Raw genomic sequence first — 25,544 nt, 5'->3', positions numbered from 1 at the left:
AATATAATCTATTTATAGTAAAACAAAGGGAGGTAATTCTTAAAACTAGGGTGTCTTATGGCAATGAACATTTGTGCCAAGATACATCAAAATCTCTTCAAGCATGGAGAAGAAATGCTCTGGACAAAGTCATTCTTAAATTTAACTTTTGACCTCTAAGTATGACCTTGACCTTAAAGCTAGAGACCTGGTTCTTCCACGACAATCCGTCTCATAGTGGTGAACATTTGTGCCAAGTTTCATCAAAATCCCTCCATGCATGAAGAAGAAATGCTCCCGACAAAGTCATTTTTGTATCTGACCTTTGGCCTCTAAATGTGACCTTGACCTTAGACTTAGGGCCCTGGTTTTGCGCACGACATGTTGTCTCGTCCAGGAAAATATTTGTGCCAACTAATATTTAAATCCTGCCTTGCATGACAAAGTTATAGACCGGACAGGAAAACAATCCTATTGACCTTTGATCACAAAGTGTGACCTTGACCTTTAGGCCAGGGTTCTGGGTGTTGCGCATGACACGTCGTCTCATCATGGGGAACAGTTGTGCCAAGTAATATTAAAATCCCTTCATGGATGGCAGAGTTATGGACCAGACAGGAAAAAAGCCCTGTTGACATTTGACCTCCAATTGTGACCTTGACCTTTGAGCTAGGGGTCTATGTGTTACGCTTGACATGTCGTCTCATCATGTGGAACATTTGTGCCAAGTAATATTAAAATCCCTTCATGGATCGCAGAGTTATGGACCGGACAGGAAATATGCCCTGTTGACATTTGACCCCCAATTGTGACCTTGACCATTGAGCTAGGGGTCTGGGTCTTGCGCATGACACGTCGTCTCCTCGTGGGAAACATTTGTGCCATGTGATATTAAAATCCCTTAATGAATGGCAGAGTTATGGACCGGACACGAAGCAGACCCTGTTCTTGCCATGTTAACATTTGACTGCTAAGTGTGACCTTGACCTTTGAGCTAGGGGTCTGAAAGTTGGACTTGACACATCGTCTTATTATGAGGTGCATTTGTGCCAAGTAATATTAAAATCCCTTCATGGATGGCAGAGTTATGGACCAGAGAGGAGAAAGACCCTGTTGACATTTGACCTCCAATTGTGACCTTGACCTTTGAGCTAGGGATCCGGGTCTTGCGCGTGACACGTCGTCTCCTCATAGGGAACATTTGTGCCATACGATATTAAAATCCCTTAATGAATGACAGAGTTATGGACCGGAAACGAAGCAGACCCGGTTCATGCCATGCTAACATTTGACTGCTGTGACCTTGACCTTTGAGCTAGGGATCTGAAATTGGGCGTAACACATCGTCTTATTATGAGGTACATTTCTGCCAAGTAATATTAAAATCCCTTTATGGATGGGAGAGTTATGGACCGGACAGGAAAAAAGCCCTGTTGACCTTTGACCTCAAATTGTGACATTGACCTTTGACTTAGGGTCCGGGCCTTGCGCATGACATGTCACCTCATCATGGGGAGCATTTGTGCCAAGTAATATTAAAATCCCTTCATGGATGAAAGAGTTATGGACCGGACAAGAAATTGTGGACGGACGGACGGAATGACGGAAAAGCGCATTCCTATAGTCCCCGAAACTGGTTTTCAACCAGTAGGGGACTAATAATCAAATATAATTGTGAAATCAATCTGACTAAAGTACATTTCCAATTAACGCTACGTACATAGGATCTGAAGACGTGCTATCGATAGCGTCGTTCTGACGACCCTTCCTGTAGCCAATCACAATTACAACATTTTGTATGTGAAAGTAGAAGTTTAAAAAATCTATATTTAGCCTGGGTTTTTCATATTATCAATTCTTATGACGACCACATCGCGACTACGCCCTCGTGTTTTGAGAGAAATCAAATGTCATGGTACGAACTTTGTCAGACAGCCGGTTAGCTCAGTCGTACTCGCCGTGCAAGCGAGAGGTCCCGGGTTCGAACCCCGGACTGACTGTACATTTGTCACACCTTTTGACATTCGACGCTATTTTGATGGTTCAACCAAATGCTTGTTGAAACAAGTCGTCTGATTGGTTCAAATAAAAATAGATTTGCGAAAATAAAAATAGCAATATCGGAAATCAAAAATAAACAGAAGACGAATGTAAATGGATCATTCTCAGATCTTCGTTTAGAAGATCAAGTACTTTAGTCAGATTGATTGTGAAGTAATCATCGAATATTTGTGCATGTACTTGTAGATGTATGAAATATAAAACTGTTTTATCATTAGATTTTTTTTATTCCAGCATGAACTGAGAAACACTAACATATTGAGCATGCAATGAGCAGGTTGTTAACAAAAAGTGAAAAAGCAAACATAACTTCATGAATATACACAAGTTAATCTGGTTATAAAATGTTCACAAAATGAATTAAAATGGTGACAAAACATCTTAGTCGTAGTTTGTGAAATGAAAGGCAAAATTAACGAAGACGAAGACAGCTAACAATATGTAGTATAATACTTACATGTTAAAAATAATAACAAAAGATCTGTTAAAAATCAGAAACAACTGATAATGCTTAGTTGACAGAATATTTTTATTATACTGAAATAAGGTCGGTTATTCGGTCAGAAGTGTGTTTTAGTGGTTTAGAAAGAAATCCAAAGTAATAGCTCTTTTGCAAACTTATGTGCAGGACAAATGCTTGAACCAAACTTTTGCACTGCTAGAATGCATTCTGCATGAAACAATATGCTAAGTGTAGAAGAAAGTGATGTTCTATAAAGGTAGGTAAATAAGACCTAAGGTGGCTGTTTTTTTTTTATTTTTGATACGAAACAATGATTTGTGTTAGTGAACTTCATCTGCAAGAGTTAAAATAAGACATTTTTATTTACAAGCACATATCTTCCAAAGTGTTCAGTTTAAAGTGGCAATGTAATTCTTGGTCGTCAGCCCCCCTGCATTATGTACCTTCACACTTAGTTCAGTATCTCCGAACACAAATGTTACATCAACCGTGTCATCGTCGTTAGAACTGTTTCCCTCTTGGTCAAGACGGACTTCGCCGAGAAGAGAACATCCTTTTCCTGTCACGTAATCTAGATCGCGTTCGGTTGATTTGTACATGAATAGACCTTTCTTCTGAACGTTAAATCGATTGAGAAAATCTCTTTTTATTTCCTGGCCAACTTGGACTTCTTCATTAACACGCACTAGTACACTAAATACAATATCAACCATCTGTCTGTCACCAATCATGACTTTTTTATCTTCTAGATGTTTTCTTTGATCGAAATTCTCCATCACCCTTACACCGTATGTGTAGGTCATGACACGAGCGGAAATGCTACCAGGAGTATGTCCAATCAGAACGGCCCCGTTAAGAACAACCTGATCCGCATCTTTTGGGGTGATGATATGTAGACCTGTTATCTGTTTTTGCAGTTCATCTCTAACTATTACACTTTTTCCGAATCCACCAAGGACTATCATAGTATTAACAGACTGCATACCCGGTTCGCCAGTTATGTTCTTAACAAAGGAAATAATGTTTCCCAATGGGGAAGAAAACAACTCCTTGATAACAGTTAAATTACATGATAGCCCCATTTCAGAGAAATTTTCTTTCGAAGATGTATTTGTAACTTGCCTATAAATGGCACTCAGCGATGCTAGACCATTAAAAGTAATGTTACCATCATTTTTTGACGTTAAGTGTTGCTTCTTCTGCTCGAATTCCCTCTCCAGATGTAGAAAGTCGGCCACTTGTTCTTCTTTGAAACGCTCCATTACGGATCGGCTAAACAAATTGGTCAGTAACTGCAAGAAATTGTTGTTAACACTGTTGCCTCCCCATGGTCCACCACTGGCTTTGTGTACCTCTTTCAAAGTGGCATTATCCTGCTGTAATTCCTGAATAGAACTTTCTACAATACCACCTAAAATTCAAACAAACGATTTATATACATATGTGCCAGTGTAAATTTAAATACTTTTTTAATTTAATGTAAATGTAAACCTTATTTATAAAATCCATATTCGTTGTGATTTGATACACATTAAATTAAATTTGAACAATAGATATTTTGTAAAGAGGATATATCTCTATTATGACATGTTGAAGGTAGCTTGGTAAACGATTCTAAGTCTAATGTATGTGAAAGCAGAAAACTTCATTTCATAAATGCAGGGTATCATTTCATTAAGTTTTAAAGTTATTTTTTAATTTTATTATTTAAAATTATTTATAAGCGATTCAAATTAAAAGGAAACTATTGTATGTCTCTGATCCAGTCATTGAAACCTTTTCAATTTCGAGGTATTTGTGACATTGACTTTTGACATGATATGAAGCCGGCTAATTGCAATAAGCACATACTCTGCTCAGTTGTTGATCAGGAATTAAATGACTACCAACAGACAGACATACGACCAACCTTCTTCAGCAACAATACAATTTACGCCATCATCTTTGAAAGGGTAAGGGGCATAAATTTACATGTAATAATCGAGATAAATAATATTTTAAGAAAAGTTCTGTTTTTACATCTTCTTTACATTTGCTTTTTTTAAATACAGAAATTACTGTAGAGAGGCCTATCTGGCGACATGTTCCGCTAATCACGGGTCCTAGGGCTTTGCCCTGGCGCATGAGTAAAAGCCATCCAATGCGTTATGTAAAGTCAGTGATTCTATCCGTGTACGTAGCGTGCTTGGAATAAGCTATAAAGTCGATCTCCTAGGGTCTTTGTCTACCATTAAAAGCTGAAAAGTCGCAATATTATCCAACAGAACAGTTACATAAACGCCCGGCATTTTGATTTGTTATAACATAATATTGTGTGTTGTACTGTAAACCATATGACTCACTAGAGACACACTGAATGTTATTTTAGTGCATTTTGACGGGTATTTACCACATTGGGACTTCTTTCAAAACTATGAATCGCACTAGCAAGACGTCTTGATATGGTTTTAAGCAATCTAAACGCAAAAATGATAACACTTAAGCCTTATATTTACACTTTACAGAAGCTGACTATAAAGATAAATGGTTTGCTTTACATGAATTAAAAAAAATCAGAATAAATTGCAGCATATCAATGTTTTCAACATCTAAAAAGAACAGCCAAAAAGTCCATCCAACGTCAAATTGTATTTCGCTCTCCTAATTTTACTTTATACCAATCCTTAAATCCGGGAAGATAGTGTTAAGTCGTGTCGATTTAGTTTTGGTCTTTACCGTCTAACTATGATTTTATATTCCTTTTGAAATTTCGGTGTCTAATTTTGAAAGATGTTCCCGAACGACGCCATTTTGTTAATGTCTTCTTGTGAATGACGTCAGATAGCGCGTACAGTCTCGCAGAATGGGCCTAACTTGATATGGCACCAATATTGTTTACACAAAAAGCAACGATTCCTTCTTTCTATACAAAACATATGTTGAATGTAAATAGTTTAAGGTTAACGTCTACAACACATATTAAAACTCTGTAAACACATGTAAAACACTGCCACTACAACAGCACGGTATATTCTACACACCTCCAAGGTCCAAAACCATAAACCGTGTCCCAGGTTTAGAAAGAGCTGCTTCTTCCTTGCCAGCCATCACAGTCTGCCATCCGATAAAAGCTACCTCGGGTTCTAGGGCAAGCTTTAGATTAGAATTACTTATACCCGCCTAAAAATAAAATATTGCAGAATTTATATGTTATCAATGTGTTACAAAATTTGGGAAAGATAAAACAGAAAAATCGTAAAACCGACATTGAGCTTAAAAGATAGACGGATATCCGGATATGACCTCGGTCATATTAAACAGCTCCACAGCTCCACACATCTAAACGGTGAACAAAACAAGTATCTAGTTACCTCATATTACCTTTAGTTACCAAATACATCAGATTGCATTCATGTTTTTATTCTAAATTTGTCATTTTGTATTACATTTACATTCACTAAAAGTCAAATGTAGATTTAGTCCGCCAACTAATGCCTTAAATGACGATGAGGAATTAACCTTAAGTTGAAGTATATAGTATGCAAACCCGATACCATCCGTTTAGTCCTTTTGCTATTCCGAACATTCCGTGAGCAAGTTAAAAGGTCCATTCCTTGTACAGAGTTTGGGACAACAACAACGGGCTGTGGTTTGTAAATTAGTAACACACGGAACACTTCAGAAACGAGCTTATTCTCCAAAATTAAAAGAAATGTTAGGAGCAAGATATGTTTTGGAGGTCACCTAAAGGAGATTATTGGAGTAGCTTAACCTTAAGCCTGCTGGCGGCAAGTGATCAAGTTCTGATCATGGTCTGCACTGTTCGCTATTCAGTCAGTAACTTTTCGAATAATAAATGGTTATGCCCAAACTGAATGAAAGACAGTCCATTTTAGAAATTTGGCAGGGTAAAGGTTAAAGCGGAAATCTTTAATACATATTCTTCTTCTCAGGTACAGGGCATAAAGATATGTTATTTAACCCGAAATATTGGTTAGCAATCGCCTGGTAAGCTAAGCCACTGGAACAAAAATTTTGGACGGCTTCGTTTCACAATTAGGAGATACTTAAATCCTGAATGTACAAGTCTTAGAGAAAATTATTTTTATATTGAGGGTGAATACTAAAGAAGCCTAAATGCATGTTCAAAATGTTGAGCCGCAACATTGATAATTTATCTAAAAAGTATGTTAAAGATTAATATTTAAAACAAAAAAACAAACTTTTCCAAATGTGCAACGCTAAGGACCATTTGTGTAAAATTATTTTGAAATCGGACCAGCGATTTAAAAGATACATTTACTTGGAACTTTATTTTGATAACTTTTTGAAAGCTGTAATTCATTTTTTTGGAACTTACCTGTGTTGGTTTTAGGCTGTTTGCAATGAACCTTTACAACCTCGCCATTAGAATTGACGAAAATGGCATTTAATACCTTCTAAGTTCTATTGGTCTTTGTTGTTTTTTTTGTTACTGTCTTGAAGACTATTTTGACCCCATTGTCACTACAGAATTACCATGGATATAAAACAGTTCAGCAAATATCTGTTTTGGAGATAACGGTAAGGAAACTTTGGCTTTAATGTTAACAATATTTCCGCTTTTTCTTCACGTTTCACAACAGCGTTGAATATGAGTCTCTATAATGCAATAAGGGATGACTTAATCAATTGTAACTAGATTAAATGAGCCGCACCATCAGAAAACCAACATAGCGCGTTTGCGACCAGCATGGATCCAGACCAGCCTGCGCATCCGCGCAGTCTGGTCAGGATCCATGCTGTTCGCTAACGGTTACTTTAATTGCAATAGGGTCATTTCACAGGTATGTTGTATAAGCATCCGCTATTTAGACCATATAACTCCAAAATGGTTTCTATAGTTAAGATAGTGACAGAATTCATTGAATCACCCTCGTAAGTCTTTTTATGTATGATGGAAACGAGATATAATTCACCTGTACTGCTGCTTCTCGCATAAACAATTTGGCCATGTCACCCCAGATTGCAGGCACTGTCAGAACATATCTAATATCATCTTCTTCCAGATCAGGAACTTGTTTGGTAACATTGTTCAAAAAGTGATCCTTCAAGAAGCGGATCGACATAGTAAATATCGATAATGCGGACATAGACACACCATTAATATCTTCTACTTTTGTTGATCGTGTTAATTTCTGTAAAACAAAAAAAAAAAAAAAAAAAAAAACAAACACATCAATTAAAGCTATAGCTATGCTAAAGTAGTATGTCATTTCTCTTTAGACATTTTGCAAGGGGATCTCCCTGGCCGAGTGGTTAAAGTCACTGACTTCGAATCACTTGCCCGTTGAATTCTTCATGTGAGAAAGCCATCTAGCTGGATTACGGAAGGTCGGTGGTTCTACCCAGGTGCCCGCCCGTGATGAAATAACAGAGGGGCACCTGGGGTCTTCCTCCGCCATCAAAGCTGGACAGCCGCCATATGACATATTTTTGTGTCGGTGTGACTTTAACCTGCACCCCCACTTCCAAAAAAAACAACCAAAAAACATTCCCTAAAGTATGGTGTTTTGTCAGGGCCGTCGTTATATTGCTTTGCGCCCAGTAGTTCGGTAGGGGCGGTAGAGCAATTATATGATGCTTCTATCAGATGGTGCAATGATGCCATTTGATTAATCATAAAAACACGAAAAGAACATGAATAATAAATATTGCACGTCAAGACTGTTGCCGAATCGTATTATCACAAAATCGCCCTTTAACATAAGCGTAATTACGTTACATGTATTACGATGAACGTAACACCGCACTTCCTCAATTCCCTTAGGGTCGAAGGGACGATAACTATACATTAATTTGAAGTGCGATAATACGTAGCAAAAACGCGAAAATACGATGCAAAAGTGCAATATTTATATCTCTTTGCATAATGCTTCGCAACATAGCAACATCGCATCATATCTTTGTGTTTTAACATTGAATTATCGCATTGTCGCCGTAACTAGATCTAGGGGACGAAACATCGACGGCCCTAGTTGAACACGTAACCAAAGGATAAACATATATGTTTGTTTAAGTTATGTACGAGAATTGAATTATATTATCTGAAACAACCTGCCTTTATTTTCCTTTTAATTAAACGAATTATGCAAAACTATTACAGTTTGTACGTGATAATCATTACGTCAATGCATCAAACATTATAGCGACTCGCCGGAAGAAGAAAGAACAGACTCAAAACATGCCAAAAATATTTGAACCACACCATGAGAAAACCAACATAGTGCATTTACGGTCAGCATGGATCCAGACCATCCGCGCATGCTGTTCGCTTTCAAAGCCTATTGCAATTAGAGAAATCGTTAGATGATGTCAAGGATGAAGATAATTGTCGTTGATATCGTGTTAGAGTTGAAATGATATATCAACAGTGCAGTGATTTTTTTCATGGTACAAAATCAGTGTTTGTCGTTAAGATGCGTATTATCGTATCACGCGGTCTGCCTTCTCACAATGATTTTATTCAACGAAAATACAATGTTTGGAATACATTGTTTCTTCAATAAGTTACGAAACAATCTATCGGCGTCGTTGGTATAAATCTCAAATATTTTGCTGTTGGCTGTTAAATGTTACAGATACGGTTACCTTGTCGTTTTGAAGAACCATCTTAAAACCTCTAAAAAGATGCCACCCATTGTTTTTGTTGACCTCTGCAAGCTCTAGGTACTTATGTTCAGCTTGAATTCCAAAAGAATCGAACTTTTTGTCCGGTTTGAGGAGGACGCTGCTTAGTGTCTTCGGTGATTTGTGATCCAAGTCTGCATAAGTTATATTCAGAGAATCGTTTCGGAAGGAAAACGCGTAGCCGCTGTACGATGTTCCAATATCAAAAGCTACTACCAGTGAATACGGTGAGCTTGCTGTTGTGAAATCTACGAAAGACAAAAGTATAACATGACTGTTGTTGAAAATAATAGCGAGTTACAACATGCACCTCATTCATCCCACATTAGTCAAACAAATAAGTTTGTGGTGATAAATATGTGTCAACTTATACACAATGTATTTCGATTAAACCTCCATTTATCTAGCGGGTATTCAGTCTCGCTGTCAAATCATAGTTTTGTTATATACCTTGCCTCCAGATAAAATTTTATTTTAGAACAGCAAAGTATATTAAATATTCTATATCATTTTAGTACATATTGTTTACAAAATCATGATTTCAATGCTGAACTTAACATTTTGTATCACATTTCAATTGTGTTGTAGTACTGATGCGTTTTAGATGTTTCTGCATATTGTACAGACTGCGCGAATATTTGTTTCAATTATTTAAACCACCTTAATTACTTGTATGTGTTGCTATTATTTTTGTACTGTTCCTAATAGATGAAAACTTTGTCCCTTTATAATGAATAAGTCGAACACAGATAGTTTTAGGGAACTCTAAACTAGCTAACTAACAAATAAAGTCATATTTACAATTACGTAATGTTATGTCGGGATTATATGTCTGTCTGCAGGAAGTTTAGTATAGAAGGTGACAGCGAGCAATTCACCATTGAATGACTCTTAGCGAGTCAGTGGCGCAGTGGTTAGCAGGTTGGACTACAACACCAGAGGTCCGAGTTCTATTCCCGATCGCAGCTGATATCCCGACTAGTGTTCAGTGCCAGGTGATTTATTTAAATTGGTATTGTTTCCATAAGTATCGGCCTATACTGAATGTTTGGAAGGTAAATATAACGCCTGCCGTGGGCTCGGCTGGAAATAAGTTGTTCCATCCATTCCAGGTTGGGACTTTCGCCAACTACCCACGTTAAATAAGAAACTTTACCCTTTTCTATAATTAAAAAAACAAAACAACAAGTATTCAGTTGGATAGGGTTAGACCTTACTAAAATTGATATTTCAAATTATGTTGTTTTTTTTTGATTTAGCCCTAAAATGCCTAAAGTTTTCATAAAGAAGTACTTATTTACCAGTACATATCCAATGACAGATTAATTTGTCAGATAACATATCAAATAAGTCTAATCTCTGACTTAACTCGTCATGTTTTATTTGAAATTTATACACTAAAAAAACACACTAAAATTTGAAGCACTTAAAGTTAAATCTTTAACTTCCTACATTTTCATATATAAGAAATAATGATTCAATGTTACTAGCTTGTCGCCAATGTAATTAAGGGTTGATCAACATGAAAAAGTTTTGAAAAAGATTTAATACAAAAAAGTAAACAGTCTCAACTGACTCTGCACATAACAACAGCAACAACTGTTTTGCAAGCCGAGGCACGTATTTGTTTGGTTAGCATAATTAACTGATTTATTTGGGAGTCGGCATACAGTATACGTTACTGAGTACATACAGTATATAGTTTGTTTGCATACAACAATATATTAATTACTAAACATTCTGTTAACAGAAAAGTTCAACCTTTCACGGCATCCTGAATTACAATGTAATGTAGATATTGCTCACATATGTAGATAAATATTCGATACCGTTGACGCATGCCACAATCGAATATGTAGATTAAACATTTTGTTCTAACATCTACATTGTGTTAAACGGAATACGAGCTGCCCACGACGAAAAAACCTCTCCAATTTTTACTCTTAGACATAAGGAAACGTGTTTCCGTAGCCAATGCGTAAAACACTATTCCTCGAAATTATGAAAAACGGAACGAATTCAGACATGCCAAAATTTATACGAAACATACAATTGTTTCAATACTATTATTGGATTTAACCTTAATACCGGTTTAAATATTGATTTTTTTAACCTTAATCTTCTTAACAAATTGAATTTTAATGCGAAGTATGTACCAACCGAAGCGGTCTGTGTAGAAAAAATCTCCGTATAAATAGTCACAATCACGTGATCTAACTGCAGTTTTGTATACGCACCAGTTAAGACAATTTTTTGAACTTGAAATATAGGTGGGTGCTGAAGTGTTGATTTGCGGAGTACATCAGTCCACGTATCAACCCCCACATCATAGCCCCCACCCTCATCCCCACTTTTATTTAATCTAACACAATACTGAAATCTACAACAATTAAATCTTTAAAATGCAAAATGAATAAAATATCTCATGTCCGTCCATTGTTCTATATAGCAACTGGAAAGTCGTTCAAAATCCGTATAATTCTATGCTGATCTTTGCACAGCAATAATGCTTAAGTGTGTAAAGTAGTAGACGGACAGGAATATTAACATTCTCTGTCAAAATTCATTTAAGAAATAATTTATAGCAAAAGAGTGCTTTATCACTATTTATACACGATGGGCGGTTATACGTCGGGCGTAATAATTTCACGAGGGCGCAGCCCGAATGAAATTATTTCGGACAACGTATAACCGCCCGAGTGTATAAATAGTGATAAAACACATTTTGGCTATACATTATTTCGATTCTAATATGTTCTTTATTGTAAAATTTATATCAAACATGATGGAACTGTTTCTTCGCGCAAGCATGGCGCCAACAGTAGGTCTTTGTTTATTCACGCCAGGGCCGGAAATGGTAATACGTCTTGCGGCAGAGTTCAGTTCGCAAAAATTATTGCGAAATATTCAGCAAAGCGAATAACTAACTCTTGATGCGTACATGACGCTAAATATCACGTTGACGCGTGACGTCAACATAATATCGTTTTGATGATTAAAGCATTGTTAGTCATATTAGAATTAAATGTCACAAATTTCATTTTATATGCATACCATTCTTTGGCTATTGTTTTCAAGAAATAATTCGCGACGCCTGATTCATGTGCTGTAATAATAATGGTGAAAAACATAAATACAGATGCATGTCCAGAGAGTCAGCATTAATGAAATGGAAGTTTAAGGAAGTTTAAAAATAATTATCAATGAAAAAGGCAGGGGAATTAGAATATTCGTTGACTGTTTTCTGAAGCTGGTCACCGAGGCGTTTAACCCCTAAGCTAAGCCTCGCATGGATAAAATTTTCTCCGACTTGCAGAAAGACAGTATCCTAATATTTTCTGTGTGAATATTCTTTTCTTTATCCTGAGTAAAATTGAAAATATCTTTTACCACAACGACATTTACGCAACCGTGCCAATGTGTTACGCTCGCAATATGAAATGTGAACGTCAAATGGAACAAATATTTGAGCCCCGCCATGAGAAAACCAACATAGTGCATTTGCGACCGGCACAGTCTGGTCAGGATCCATACTGTTCGCTTTCAAACCCTATTGCAATTAGAGAAACCGTTAGCGAACAGCATGGATCCTGACCAGACTGCGCGGATGCACTATGTTTGTTTTCTCGTGGCGCGGCTCAAATATTGAATTTTGGGGTTCGATTTTAACGGAACATTATGTGTGACTACTAGCTCTATTAGAAATGTGCTTTTAAATGTTGAACTCTTAATTTTTTCATGTTCATTCTGCATCTGATTATCATTATATTTGTTTAATTATTGTTTGTAACCTGCCTTTATTTAATGTTTATTTTCATGTTGCCAGTATATATGTGAACAATATGAATTGTAGACGATGTACTATGTACAAGTCTGAATAAAAAATCTGTTCTGTTCTGTTCCGTTCTTTTCATGTTTCCCTTCTGAATAAAGATAGGTCATTAATGACAAACAAAAATGAAGTTTAATGTTTGACTATTCTTTTCTAAAACTGCAAATGTGTAGATAGTTTACTGATTTAATATAAACAAATCTCTATTAAACAGAGGATTTTACACACGTGTCTTTTCATATCGAATTAAATAAACCAGCGTTTCGTCGATTTATTCAACGAGTTTAATAATTTCAATGCGGAAAGACACAAATGTAATATTATTTTTATCAAATGTTAGCTTTTCCTGCTAAAACATAAAATTTTTCCCTTCTTTATCTATTATAGACTAAGTCAACTTGACAGTCGTCTCCAAAATTAATTATCTGATCCAACGACGTCAAATATGTAACAAAAATAGTTTCTATTATGTTATAAACGACACATTCAGGAGCTGCAAACAAATAATGCCACTAACCTGGACAACCCAGCATAAATCCCGCAAAAAACAAACAAATCAAATATCCCATGTTCATGCTGTTGTCACTAAAAGCAGGAAAACTAACTTATTTTAGAGTTAGTTTAAGATATATACCATGCATGCAAAAAGCGCAACCGGGTACGAATGCGCACGGATATTAAGGTATTTACATAATTCAGATGGGGATTTCTAAGAAAAAAAAAACAATGCAACTTATATCTTGTTCTAATGCAACTTAAGACAGTTTGATGTCATTGATACCAACTTTATTGTAATCGTTTTTGGTATTTTCTACAATAGAGGTAAATATTATCTTCATAAGAAAGATAAAGTTAAGAGAAACAAAACAAAAACAAAATGTGACAATGTTAGTCGTAAAATGTTATTTTCACTTAAAACATTTTAAATATTACAGTGACATAGGATGCAGAGCATCATGCCCCGTAGAGGTTGGTTTGATACTAACATATAGTGTTTTTTTCTGAGTCAGCCCGCTTAGTTCAATAGGGAGAGCGCAGATCTACGGAGCGCGAGGTCGTGAGTTCGATCCTCGAGCGAGGCGTATGTTCTCCGTGACGATTGATGAAAAACGTTGTGTCTGAAACCATTCGTGCTCCACCTCTTATTCGTGTAGGGAAGTTAGCAGTTACTTGCGGAGAACAGGTTTGTACTGGAATAGAATTCATGTAAACTGGTTATGGTCCGAGAGCTCACGGACCTTTATTGCAACAATTGAGGCCAAAAGAAGTTTATACTTTTTTGGAAACAATATTTCATATCCTCCATGAAAACCAATTTCTTAAGTGTCAAAGCCGTGCCTATCTATATTTTGTTCACTTATGTTTGTGATAGGGGAGGTAAAACTCACTTGTAAGAATTTAGCGGGTAGGGTAAAGTTTACGTCTACCAGTTTTTTCACTGTTTAATTACAGTAGCTATCTAATTGCCAGTAAATGTATATATGTCAACCAATGTCAGCAAAAAGAAATTCATCAAAAAGGAATGAAGGGCAAACTTGATATTTAAGGTCAAAGGTCAAATTTATGTACAAATCACAAATTTTGGCATATTTGAAATTTATTTTTATTCTTAAAAAATAGTTTGTTATCATAAGTCACTCAGCTTTATATATGTAATGTGTATATATAAGCCAAAGTCAGAAATGCAAATCTTATTGCAAAACGTCAAGGTCAATCCTGATAATTGAAGGTCAAAGTTCATTTTTATGCAAAAATGTGAAAAATGTTAGCTTTACTTTTTCTAACCTTTTTGATATGTATTCACATTGTTAGTCACTGAATTTAATTCGTTTTATGTCTGTATGTCAAGCAAAGTCAGCAGTGCAGATGTAACCCCAAAACTGCCAAGGGTTAAGCTTATATCAAAGGTCAAAGGTCCATTGTGTGTGAAAAATATCATGAATAACTTCCTGTTTGAAATGTAACAGCTATTTCTGATCATTATTTGTAATTGCTCGTGATTTATTTTAATGTATATATGTCCCACAATGTCATTAATAAAGATATGGTCTGAAATCAGACAAGTTCAAATGAGATATTAAGGGTCAAAGGTCATTTTCAAGTAAAAGAATAAAAAAAATAGCTCTTTAACTTTCTTCTTGTTAATAATCTTTGTCGATATTAGTCAACGATATCTGTTCATTTTAATGTATAAAAATTAGGCGATGTCTGATATGCCCATATCATTTCAAAACATTCAAGGTCAACCATAATATCAAAGGTCAAAGGTAAAAAAGTAAGTAAAATGTTGCAATAATTTCACCTGTTTGTAATAATTTTTATTGTTTAAAAGTATTTGTTTTGTCATTTTAGTAACTGATCGTTGTTCATTTTACTGTATATATGTCAGGCGATGTCATGGAAGAGAAAATAAGTCAAGGTCGAACCTGGTATTAAAGGTCAGGGGTCATTTTTGTGTAAAAGATCAAATTGTAGCATACATACTGTCTCATTACTTTGTTCAAAAATAGTAGCTCTTGTTATAAATTTCTGTTAGCAATTTATTTTAATGTATGCATGTCAAGCAAGGTCAGGAATGTAGGTCTTATCCAAATAAGGCAAAGCCAAATATATTATCAAAGGTCAAAGGTCAAATTTGCGTAAAAATTAGCAAAAAAAAAAACAGTATTTTTCCAATGATTTTTCTTTATTTTTTGAGGGTAATTCAAAACTATTAACTAATTATTGTTCATTTTAAAGTATATATAACAGATGATATCATTCTTGAAATAATAATGAAAAATTAGTCAAGGTCAAATCTGACATTAAAGGTCAAAGGAGAGGGCCTTCAAAAAACCCGCCATTATGAAAAAAACTGGCTGGAACAAGTTGGGGAGCAAATACAAAGATCCTCTGCAAGTCTACACAGGCAAAGTACGGCCCATAGCAGAGTACGCATCAACCTCATTGGTACTTGCTTCCAAAATCAGTAAAGATAAACTGGACAAGGTTAAATTTTAGGTCTGAGGATAATCCTGGAGCAATGAAAACAACTCCAATAAAATAAATGGAAATGACAGCCAACCCTGAGCCATTAGACGAGAGTACAAAGCTTTTGTGCATGTAGAGAGGGCAAAGGGACTACCATCCCACCCACTCCACTCAAAACTCGAGAGCAGAACCGAGAACAGACTGAAAAGACAGAGTCTAAACCACATCGTCAAAGAACTGCAAAAAGGGAAAGCAGCAGTATTGGACACAGAGACATAGCCGCTCGAGCCCAATGAATGGGTTCCCAGACAATATGCTCCCAAGATCAGATTGGAGATGCCAGGAGTAGAAGAAAAGGGAACGCAACATCAGGCTTACCAACAATATCTTACACTAGAAATGTTCAATAACCGCTATCCAGCACACTCTTCAAGCATGGATCAGTGGAAAAGGTAGTTCAGAATGCTGGGAGTGGTGCCTACATCAAATTTTCAGACAGCTCCTCTCTCACACTCTCTCATCCAGTCGGCAAGAGATGCTCAAACTACAGATCCAGATGCAAGCCCACACATCGGCGACACTCGAACTGTATGAGCGAGAAGAAAAGGGACAATATATTCCTAATAGACTCCAAGTCAGCTCTTCAGGCTCTCTCAGCAGTCCATCAGACAACTTAATTGTACAGCTGTTGAAAAACATCAATCTCCTGTATGAGAACAACAATGTAGCATTTCAATGGAATCCTACACATGTGGGCATAGCTGGAAATGAAGCTGCACACAAACTTGCAAAGGAAGCAACCAGGCAAAATACAGCCCCAACTTCCAACTTCATACAGGAAAGCTCCGACTCTGTGGAAGAACAGCTTTGCATCAGACTAGAAGAACATAAATGGAGGCTACCTGCCAAATCAAGACAGTCTACACAAGCTAAACAGGCACAGCCAATTAACTGTCTTCCGTCTGCGCACTGAAGACTGTGACCTGAGAAAACATAAACAGAAGCTGGGTGTTGCAGAGAAAGCTAAATGTCAGTGCGGATCAGAGGAACAAACACCGTTTCACATTCTGCAGAGCTGTTCCTATCTGGAAGAAGCACGCCAGAAAGTTTGGCCAACATACATCCCATTTGAGACCAAGCTGTGGAGAGATGCCAGCGACCTGCATAATACGGTGCAGTTCATTGCTGCATCTAATCATAAGATATAAAACGGCCATAAGAAGATGGAACGCAGTAAGGAAGTAAGTAAGTAAAGGTTAACATTAAAATGAAATAACATCAAGTTATAACAAGATATGTTTGAACAAAGAAATGAATTAACAGTGCTATCTCTTGAATTTATTACCCGAAAATGAATTTTAAACTTTAACATCAGGGCTGACCTAGACTCATGTCTTATGGTATTTTCAGTGTTGACATTGACCCATATATATACATGTATGAAACTTCAAGGAATAACCATAAAATACTAATAATGACAAAATACCTTTAGACAATGAAAAATATTTTAAAAATGCTATTTTTGCGATCTTTCACGCAAATTTCACCTTTTACCTTTGATATAAGCTTTAACAATCTCTGTTTTTGAAATTAGATCTGCATTGTTGCTGACACTGACTTACAAATAAACATAGGACAGAATTATTTTCAATGAACAAAATGACAAGATAATTTTTAACGAAGTAGAAATTAAAAATGCTTTATTTTGAATATTTACATGAAAATGACCTTTGACCGTTAATGTCAAGTTTGACCTTGACTAATTTTTCATTATTATTTCAACAGTGATATTGTCTGTTATATATACTTTAAAACGAATAATGATCTGTTTTACTAGTAGTGACAAAAATAACCTATACAATAAAGAAAAATCATTGCAAAATTGCTATTTTTGAGAATTCTTACACAAATTTGACCTTTGACCTTTGATTATAGGTTTGCCTTTGACTTATGGGGATAAGGCCTACATTGCCGACCTTGCTTGACATGTATACATCAAAGTAAATTGCTAACGGTGAATTATAACAACAAGCTATTTTTGAACAAAGTAATAAGTATGTATGCTACATTTTGTGAGTTTTTATACAAAAGTGACCCCTGACCTCAAGTACCAGGTTTGACCTTGACTTATTTTCTCTTCCATGACATCGTCTGACATATATACAGTGAAATGAACAGCGATCAGTTACTAAAATGACAAAGCAAATACTTTTAAACAGTAAACATTATTACAAACAAGTGATATTATTGCAACATTTTACTCACTTGTTTGACCTTTGACCTTTGATATTATGGTTGACCTTGAATGTTACGAAATTATATGTCCATACTAGACATCGCCTAACATTTATACATTAAAATGAACAGATATCGTTGACTAATATCGACAAGATATTATCAACAATAAGAAAAGTTAAAGAGCTATTTGTTATTCTTTTACATGAAAATGACCTTTGACCCTTAATATCACATTTGAACTTGTCTGATTTCAGACGATATCTTTATTATAGACATTGTGGGACATATATACATTAAAAAAAATCACGAGCAATTACAAATAATGATTAGAAATAGCATTTATATTTCAAACAGGAAGCTATTCATGCACTTTTTCACACAAATTTGACTTTTGACCTTTGATATAAGCTTTACCCTTGGCAGTTTTGGGGTTACATCTGCACTGCTGACTTTGCCTGACATACAGATATTAAAACGAATTAACTTCAGTGACTAATAATGTGGATACATATTAAACAGATTAAAAAAGTAAAGGTAACATTTTTCACATTTTTGCATGAAAATGAACTTTGACCTTCAATTATCAGGGTTGACTTTGACGTTTTGCAATAAGATTTGCATTTCTAACTTTGGCTGATATATCCACATTACATAAGTAAAACTGAGTAACTTATGATAACAAACTATTTTTTAAGAATAAAAACAAATTTCAAATATGCCAATATTTGTGATTTGTACATGGATTTGACATTTGACCTTAAATATCAAGTTTGCTCTTCATTCCTTTTTGATGAATTTCTTTTTGCTGACATTGGTTGACATATATACATTTACTGACAATCAGATAGTTACTGTAATTAAACAGTGAAAAAACTGGTAGACGTAAAATTTACCCTACCCCCTAAATTTTTACAAGTGAGTTTTACCTCCCCTATCACAAACATAAGTGAACAAAATATAGATAGACACGGCTTTGACACTTAAGAAATGGGTTTGCATGAAGGATATGAAATATTGTTTCCAAAAATGTATAAACTTCTTTTGGCCTCAATTGTTGCAATAAACGTCCGTGAGCTCTCGGACCATTAGGTTAACTGCCCGACAAAGGCGCTAACCCCAAAGCAGACAGTGTTTTCCCGAAAACGCAAACAGTTTACAAGAATGACATGGAACACTTCCACACTGACGTGAAATAAAATGGGTTTCTTTGTGTATTTTCATTATATCCAGCTCGATTGAAAACAAAATTAATATGTAACGACTACTGAATGCATAAAGGGAAGTAATTCCATTAATATGCAAATTTGTAAACCTGTCAATTGTCATTGGAGTAAAATGACAGTATATATGCACAATAAATCACCTTTGGTGATGAGCTAGCTTTTCACCGACGGGATTTGTGTGGCACTGAAACGTTACAAATATAAGCGACTAGCACAATAGTTTTTAAAAACGTGATTAACATTTGTTTTTAGAAGAACGTTCTCAAATATTTCTTCGGAAACAGAAAACTTCATGAAAACACTTTTTAATGAAGAGTTAAAAGCAATATTTTAATAAAATTTAAAATCTGAAGTTAATGTTAATGTATTAATAGCCACTTAAGATTTATTTTCTGTTACCACATTTGTTGTATTAACCGACACACTACATTTAAATTAACTCCAGCTCATTCCGGATATTATCAAGATGTAAATATAACATTATTATAACGATTTCTGCAAATTTTCAGAGACATTATTTTGTCTATCCATGGAATGTTATATTGGCAAAGTAATGAGTACGTTTAGGTACTGTGGCAGAGTATTTGGTAACAAGTGAGTTTTACGGCATCACGAGACAACTGACACATGACAAGAGCTCTATTTTGTTTTTAAATTGAGCCGCATCATGAGAAAACCAACATAGTGCGTTTGCGACCAGCATGGATCCAGACCAGCCTGCGCATCCGCGCAGTCTGGTCAGGATCCATGATGTTCGCTTTCAAAGCCCATTGCATATATAGAAACCGTTAGCGAACAGCATGGATCCTGACCAGACTGCGCGGAGAAGCGCAGGCTTGTCTGGATCCATGCTGGTCGCAAACACACTATGTTGGATTTATCATGGCACGGCTCGATTATTTTTACTCGTAAAAATAAGCAGGGAAATCGTTCAGTGCTATAGTGACCGTAATTGTGAAGTATACCTTCAATTTTTTTTACAAAACTTAAGTAGGAATGATATAAAAAAGACTACTGTAAGTCCTCTGAAAGCAAATTGGGTAAACATCGACAAAACGTTTTGGACTATAATTGCCGTTAAGCATGCCATAATACCATACTTGTCTGACCCGATATCATATGAAAATTTGCACAAATCCTTAAAGCTTCCTGTTTAACAATGCAACAAACACAAAATGCTAAATTCATTTACATATAGGTAAAAATGCTCTTCATATTAAATTGAACAAGTGGAAACTCCACAGATCACTCAACACGACAAAAAACGATAATGTTGCAAGCTTGGTTTGATTGAGCCTATTTGTGGATTGTAGTGGGAACACATGCCGCCGTCCAGGCCCTCTAGCCCAAGACTGAGCTGAACTCAAAATTGACACATGTTTCAAGTACCAAAAACAATTTAGAGACATCCTCAGATGTAAAATTTTGCAATATATTTACTATAAAATTTATAAACTAACCAGAAACATATTGTACAACATAAATCATTTGAATTTATACTGCAAACTTGACGGGTAACACAACTACAAGTCGAATGAATACTAAACTTAAGAATATTGAAACCAAAATGATATTATTTGATGGAATGGTAGCACCGATATTGCTTTACGGAGCTGAAGTTTGGAAACCTTATAATACAATATCATGGACCGGGAAGAAATCAAGCGAATATTTTATGTAAAACCTCAAACTCCAAATATGGCAGCATATGGAGAAGCACAATGTATTGACGTGAATCGGCCTTACTGTAAATCATGAACCAAATATGTACATTTATTATTAGACAGCCTAGGATACGATTATATTTTCAATGGCTTTGGATGTAATTCAAATATGGTTGAGTCTGAATATCATTGTGAAATGATGAGCCAGAGATACAAAGATTAACGTATACAATATGTACAAAAACTCTCATGAACAAATTTTGTTACATTTGATAATTTGTTGTTGACAGGAAATAGAAAACTATTAATTGATGTTTGTAGATTTATAAAGGAAGCATACAATTTAAGAACATACTTGCATTTAGTGTATATTGTATTTAAGGATCCAGCCACATTCACTCATGTTTTATGTTTATATGTATAAGTACACTGTTCCTTAGCCAAAGACATATGCTATGTAAAATTTACTAAATAAATGTTGTTTTGCTAAAGATTTGTAGTTAGACCTTAGTTTTAAGCTCCAAATCTTTATCTTCAAAGCAATGGTTGTGTTACTGTAACATCAGCTTATTGTCAAACACCGTAAAATACTTAAGTTGTCAATGGTGTAATATACGAGATTCAATCTTGCTAATTTATGTCGAAATTGTTATTGCAAATCTAGAACATTTTCGATTCTTTACATAATCAGTGAAGCCTTTATAAAGGTTTAAAATTATTATCTTTTAGTCTATTTTGACTCAGTTTAAATATACAAAGATAAAGGTATAATTCTAATTGTTTTTTTATGAAAATTAAAATACACTAATATTTGATTTATGTTTTTTTGTAATTCGCTGATTTAATCACCGTAGAAAGAGTCATATTCTAAGCTGATATGTTTGTAAATGGCTTTACACTAGGAAATAGTAACCGAAACAGGATTAATTACAAATACAATGTAATGTGTAACGAACATTACAAATTTCAATTACATAACTAGCAAAAGAGAACCGACACAAAAAAAAAATGATGAAATATTCATTGAAAGTCATATTCATTTGTGTTTCAGATTAAGCTTGAAATAATCGAAGTGATTCAACACTCATGGGACTTGAAGAAAAAAGAATCAAAATCAATCGTCAAAAATAGATGTAATAACTGAGACAGGCCTGAATTAGTTACAATAATGTCAAATTATCGTTACATTGAAGTACCGAAAATTATGAGGTATATTCAGTTACAGATCTAAAAGTACTATATCTGGTGTCACCCCGGTATTGAATTACTTCCGGGTCGTTGTATCCTAGAAAGCAGTCTTTGAAATTGTGAAGACTCCATTTTGAAGCCATCCCTATTGTGACTAGTTACATTTGAAATGTATTTATTGACATTGTGTAAATCTTGTGTCATTTCTGATGTCTTTAACAATTGTTTTGTCTGTTTTCTGCAGGACCACATTTCTGTGCGGAAGGATTAAAAAAGTACTCCGGACCGCGTATAAATATTTAACAGTGATTGTAAACATTGAAATGTAGCAAAAAGTTCATTGTTGATGCCAGGTCTTTTTTAGTGAGAAATGACTGGACAAGTGCTAAACTTTAGAAAAACAGAGCTGCCATTGCTGTTATTTTATTGTGTAATTCGCAGTTCGTGTCCAAAAATGCTTGTGTTAAGGAGAAATGATACCGGGCCGACACCATCTATAGTCCTATCATTGACGGAAAGGCCGAATTTTAGTTTATATCTAACATTGTAACAAAATGTAAAAGAAAAAAATATAAGGTTATTTTTATTATTAAAACACACACATACGCACTCGCGTACACTTATAAACAAACACGAAAGTACAATATAGCATATCTACAGAATATATCTTTTTACAAAATGTGTGGTTCATTTGAGGTTTAGGAGTATATCATCAAAAATAGAAATATTTAATAAACAAACAACATATTTACCAACAATTTACCAAATTATTACATGTTCTGCCGTACTAGGGTGGCAAACTCAAAACTTACGATATAGCTGAACTTAGGAACTAAGGTAACGCTATTTCGATAACTCAAAGCATATACTTTATGATGGGCCTGACTTACGAAAAGTGCATAAATTAGAAACGGGAATCTTTCACCTTTATAATTATCCTATTTTAAGGAAACAACTTGTAATTATTTCCTTTATTTTTGTGTTGATTTAGTTTAACTGAGCAAGTAGAATATAATTAGTAAATCTTGAAGGATGGAAACGAATGACGTCCGGAAGCATAATATCCTTAGGACGGCCGGTGTAATGAAGTATTTCGACCCCCATAGAATAATGACCCCCGGTCATTATTCTATAGAAAAAGTGACCCCCCGGTCATAGTATTATGACCTCCAGATCATAGTACTATGACTCCCCCACGTGAAGTAAACTGAACCTCACGAAGAATATTGACTCCCTTAAAAAAACGACCCCCGGTCATTTGGTCAAATTTTGTGATAACTCATGTATCTAAGGCCTAATTGCTGCATTTTATGCCCCCACTCGGGGGAGGGGGGCATATAGATTTGCCCTTGTCCGTCCGTCCTTCCGTTTGACCACTAGCCCCAGATACCATCACTTGACACAGAAATCAGAGCATTCCGCAACGGGAAAAGGGATTCTATTTCTAGACGCTGTATCTTGGTCTATACATTTTTTTTTCTCAGGAAAATAACAATTCACAATACGTTCACAAAACACACCAGTGTCAATAATCCCTGCAAACTTCGGTCTGAAGTAATTCTTCAGAAGAAAACTGCACAAGAAACTGCTAGCATAGAATTTAGTATTAATAGAAGTTGCAATACTTAGCATTGGCAGTAAAGTACGGTAGCGGCAACAATAGAAAGTAGTAGTAGTAGTAGTAGTAGTAGTAGTAGTGGCAGTTGCAGTAGCAGCAGCAGCAGCAGCATCAGCAGCAGAGGAATAAGTGACAGCAACAACAGCAGCAGGAGAAGAAGAGGTAGATGTACAAGAGGTATTAATGGAAGCAGGTATAGTAGTATCAGTAGTAGCAGTTGTAGTAGTAGTAGTAGAAGTAGTAGTAGAAGAAGAAGAAGAAGCTAAGTACATGTAGTAATAGCAATAGAAGTAGCGGCACCAGTAGTAGTAGTACAATCAAAATGTTAACTATTGGCAATGGAGGGTATTAGAGTTGTAGATCTAGTAAAATTGTCCGTTAGGTTTGGTGGGGATCTCTTTTTAATAGATATTATCGTCGAAAGTCTTTTTAGGAGCCGGTGTTTACACGGAAAGAGTAACTTTTTTAAATAGAATAATGTCCGGGAATCGATATTGTATGAGAGTTCGAATGTAGTAATTTCGGCAATGAGTATTCTACATGGAAGGAGTCACTTTTTCTATAGAATAATAACCGGGGTCGTTATTCTATGAGATTCGAAGGGAGTCATCTTTAGGGAGTCAGTATTTTACTTGGAGGGGTCAGTTTTTCTATAGAATAATGACCGGTGGGTCGTTATTCTATAGAGTTTTCAAAGGGAGTCAGTTTTTTATAAGGGGAGTCAATATTTTACAGGAAAGGAGTCACATTTTCTATAGAATAATGACCGGGGGTCGTTATTCTATGGGGGTCGAAATACTTCATTACACCTGCATATTTTTTGTACAATCTCGCCAGGCATACGTCTGTTTTTTGACAACACAGAAAATGACGTCAGATGACCTGCAGCTTTTTCCGAAAGTAAATAAAATGAAACTACACAGGTTAAAGTCTATAATCACCTTGTCTAAATGTATGCCTGTGGATTTTTTTCGCTAACGAGGAGTGAATTTTCAGCAGTTTCTAACGATTTCATCGGATTTGAAAATACCTGGGATTTAACATGTCATTATATTTGCACTCGGAATAAACACAAATCCTACAGGGGTCCGTAACGGAGCAAGAGTATATAGAGATTTTTGGAACTTCCTGAAATCGTTCGAAATGTCCTTTTTGATGTTGTCTAAAAGTGTCGATTCATGGATTTACCGATTCTATTCTGTTGTTCGATTCGCATGGACACCAAAACAAATATATATATTTCATTTCTTAAATAAACCGCACCGTTGTCAATCAATGATATTTTGCTAAAAATGAAATACATAAAAACTATAATGATAAACCATTAAGTTTCAAATGAGTTTGCTTTTGTCACCAACAAATTCATCAGTTTATTTTGAATCTGAACCATACTTTCAAATCAGATTAGGTTTGGAAAGAAATGAATTAATTAAACATAAAAAGCCAGAAAACGTATGTATGTTAACTTTTCTGGTGGAGCATGCAATCAACACCAACCTCTCGATCCCCAGGTTTCGTAAATTATTGCTCCGGTTACAAGAGCTAAAGTACGAAATGACGATGGGAGGGGTGAGCATTTCTATTCAGGGTCCGAATGTTACACGAATGAAAAGCGCAGTCCTTGTGAATGTTTGGAATGAGCTATTTGATGGGTTTTAAC

The 25,544-nt window shown here is 35.4% G+C and overlaps 1 protein-coding gene across 1 annotated transcript; it reads right to left on the bottom strand.

The window, feature by feature from the left end:
- Positions 1–1,636: 1,636 nt before the first annotated feature.
- Positions 1,637–13,609, bottom strand: LOC128549847 (heat shock 70 kDa protein 12B-like). Its single transcript, XM_053527522.1, has 5 exons — positions 13,501–13,609; positions 9,113–9,399; positions 7,441–7,659; positions 5,524–5,662; positions 1,637–3,914 (listed from the first exon to the last, which is right to left on the bottom strand). Exons 1-5 carry the CDS (start codon positions 13,556–13,558, stop codon positions 2,893–2,895), a joined length of 1,725 nt encoding a protein of 574 aa, XP_053383497.1. The 5' UTR covers positions 13,559–13,609; the 3' UTR covers positions 1,637–2,892.
- Between the last annotated feature and the right edge of the window lie 11,935 nt (positions 13,610–25,544).

This window comes from Mercenaria mercenaria, chromosome 16 (genome assembly GCF_021730395.1).
Source record: "Mercenaria mercenaria strain notata chromosome 16, MADL_Memer_1, whole genome shotgun sequence".
Classification (NCBI taxonomy): domain Eukaryota; kingdom Metazoa; phylum Mollusca; class Bivalvia; order Venerida; family Veneridae; genus Mercenaria; species Mercenaria mercenaria.
This window is presented reverse-complemented; position numbering and strand designations above follow the sequence as displayed.

Coding starts and splice junctions, on each gene's coding strand:
- LOC128549847 (XM_053527522.1), bottom strand. CDS start 13,558: ATGAACATGGGATATTTGATTTGTTTGTTTTTTGCGGGATTTATGCTG. Junction 9,400..13,500: donor ATTTATGCTGGGTTGTCCAG/GTTAGTGGCATT, acceptor TGTCTTTCGTAG/ATTTCACAACAGCAAGCTCA. Junction 3,915..5,523: donor TATGGTTTTGGACCTTGGAG/GTGTGTAGAATA, acceptor TTTGAATTTTAG/GTGGTATTGTAGAAAGTTCT.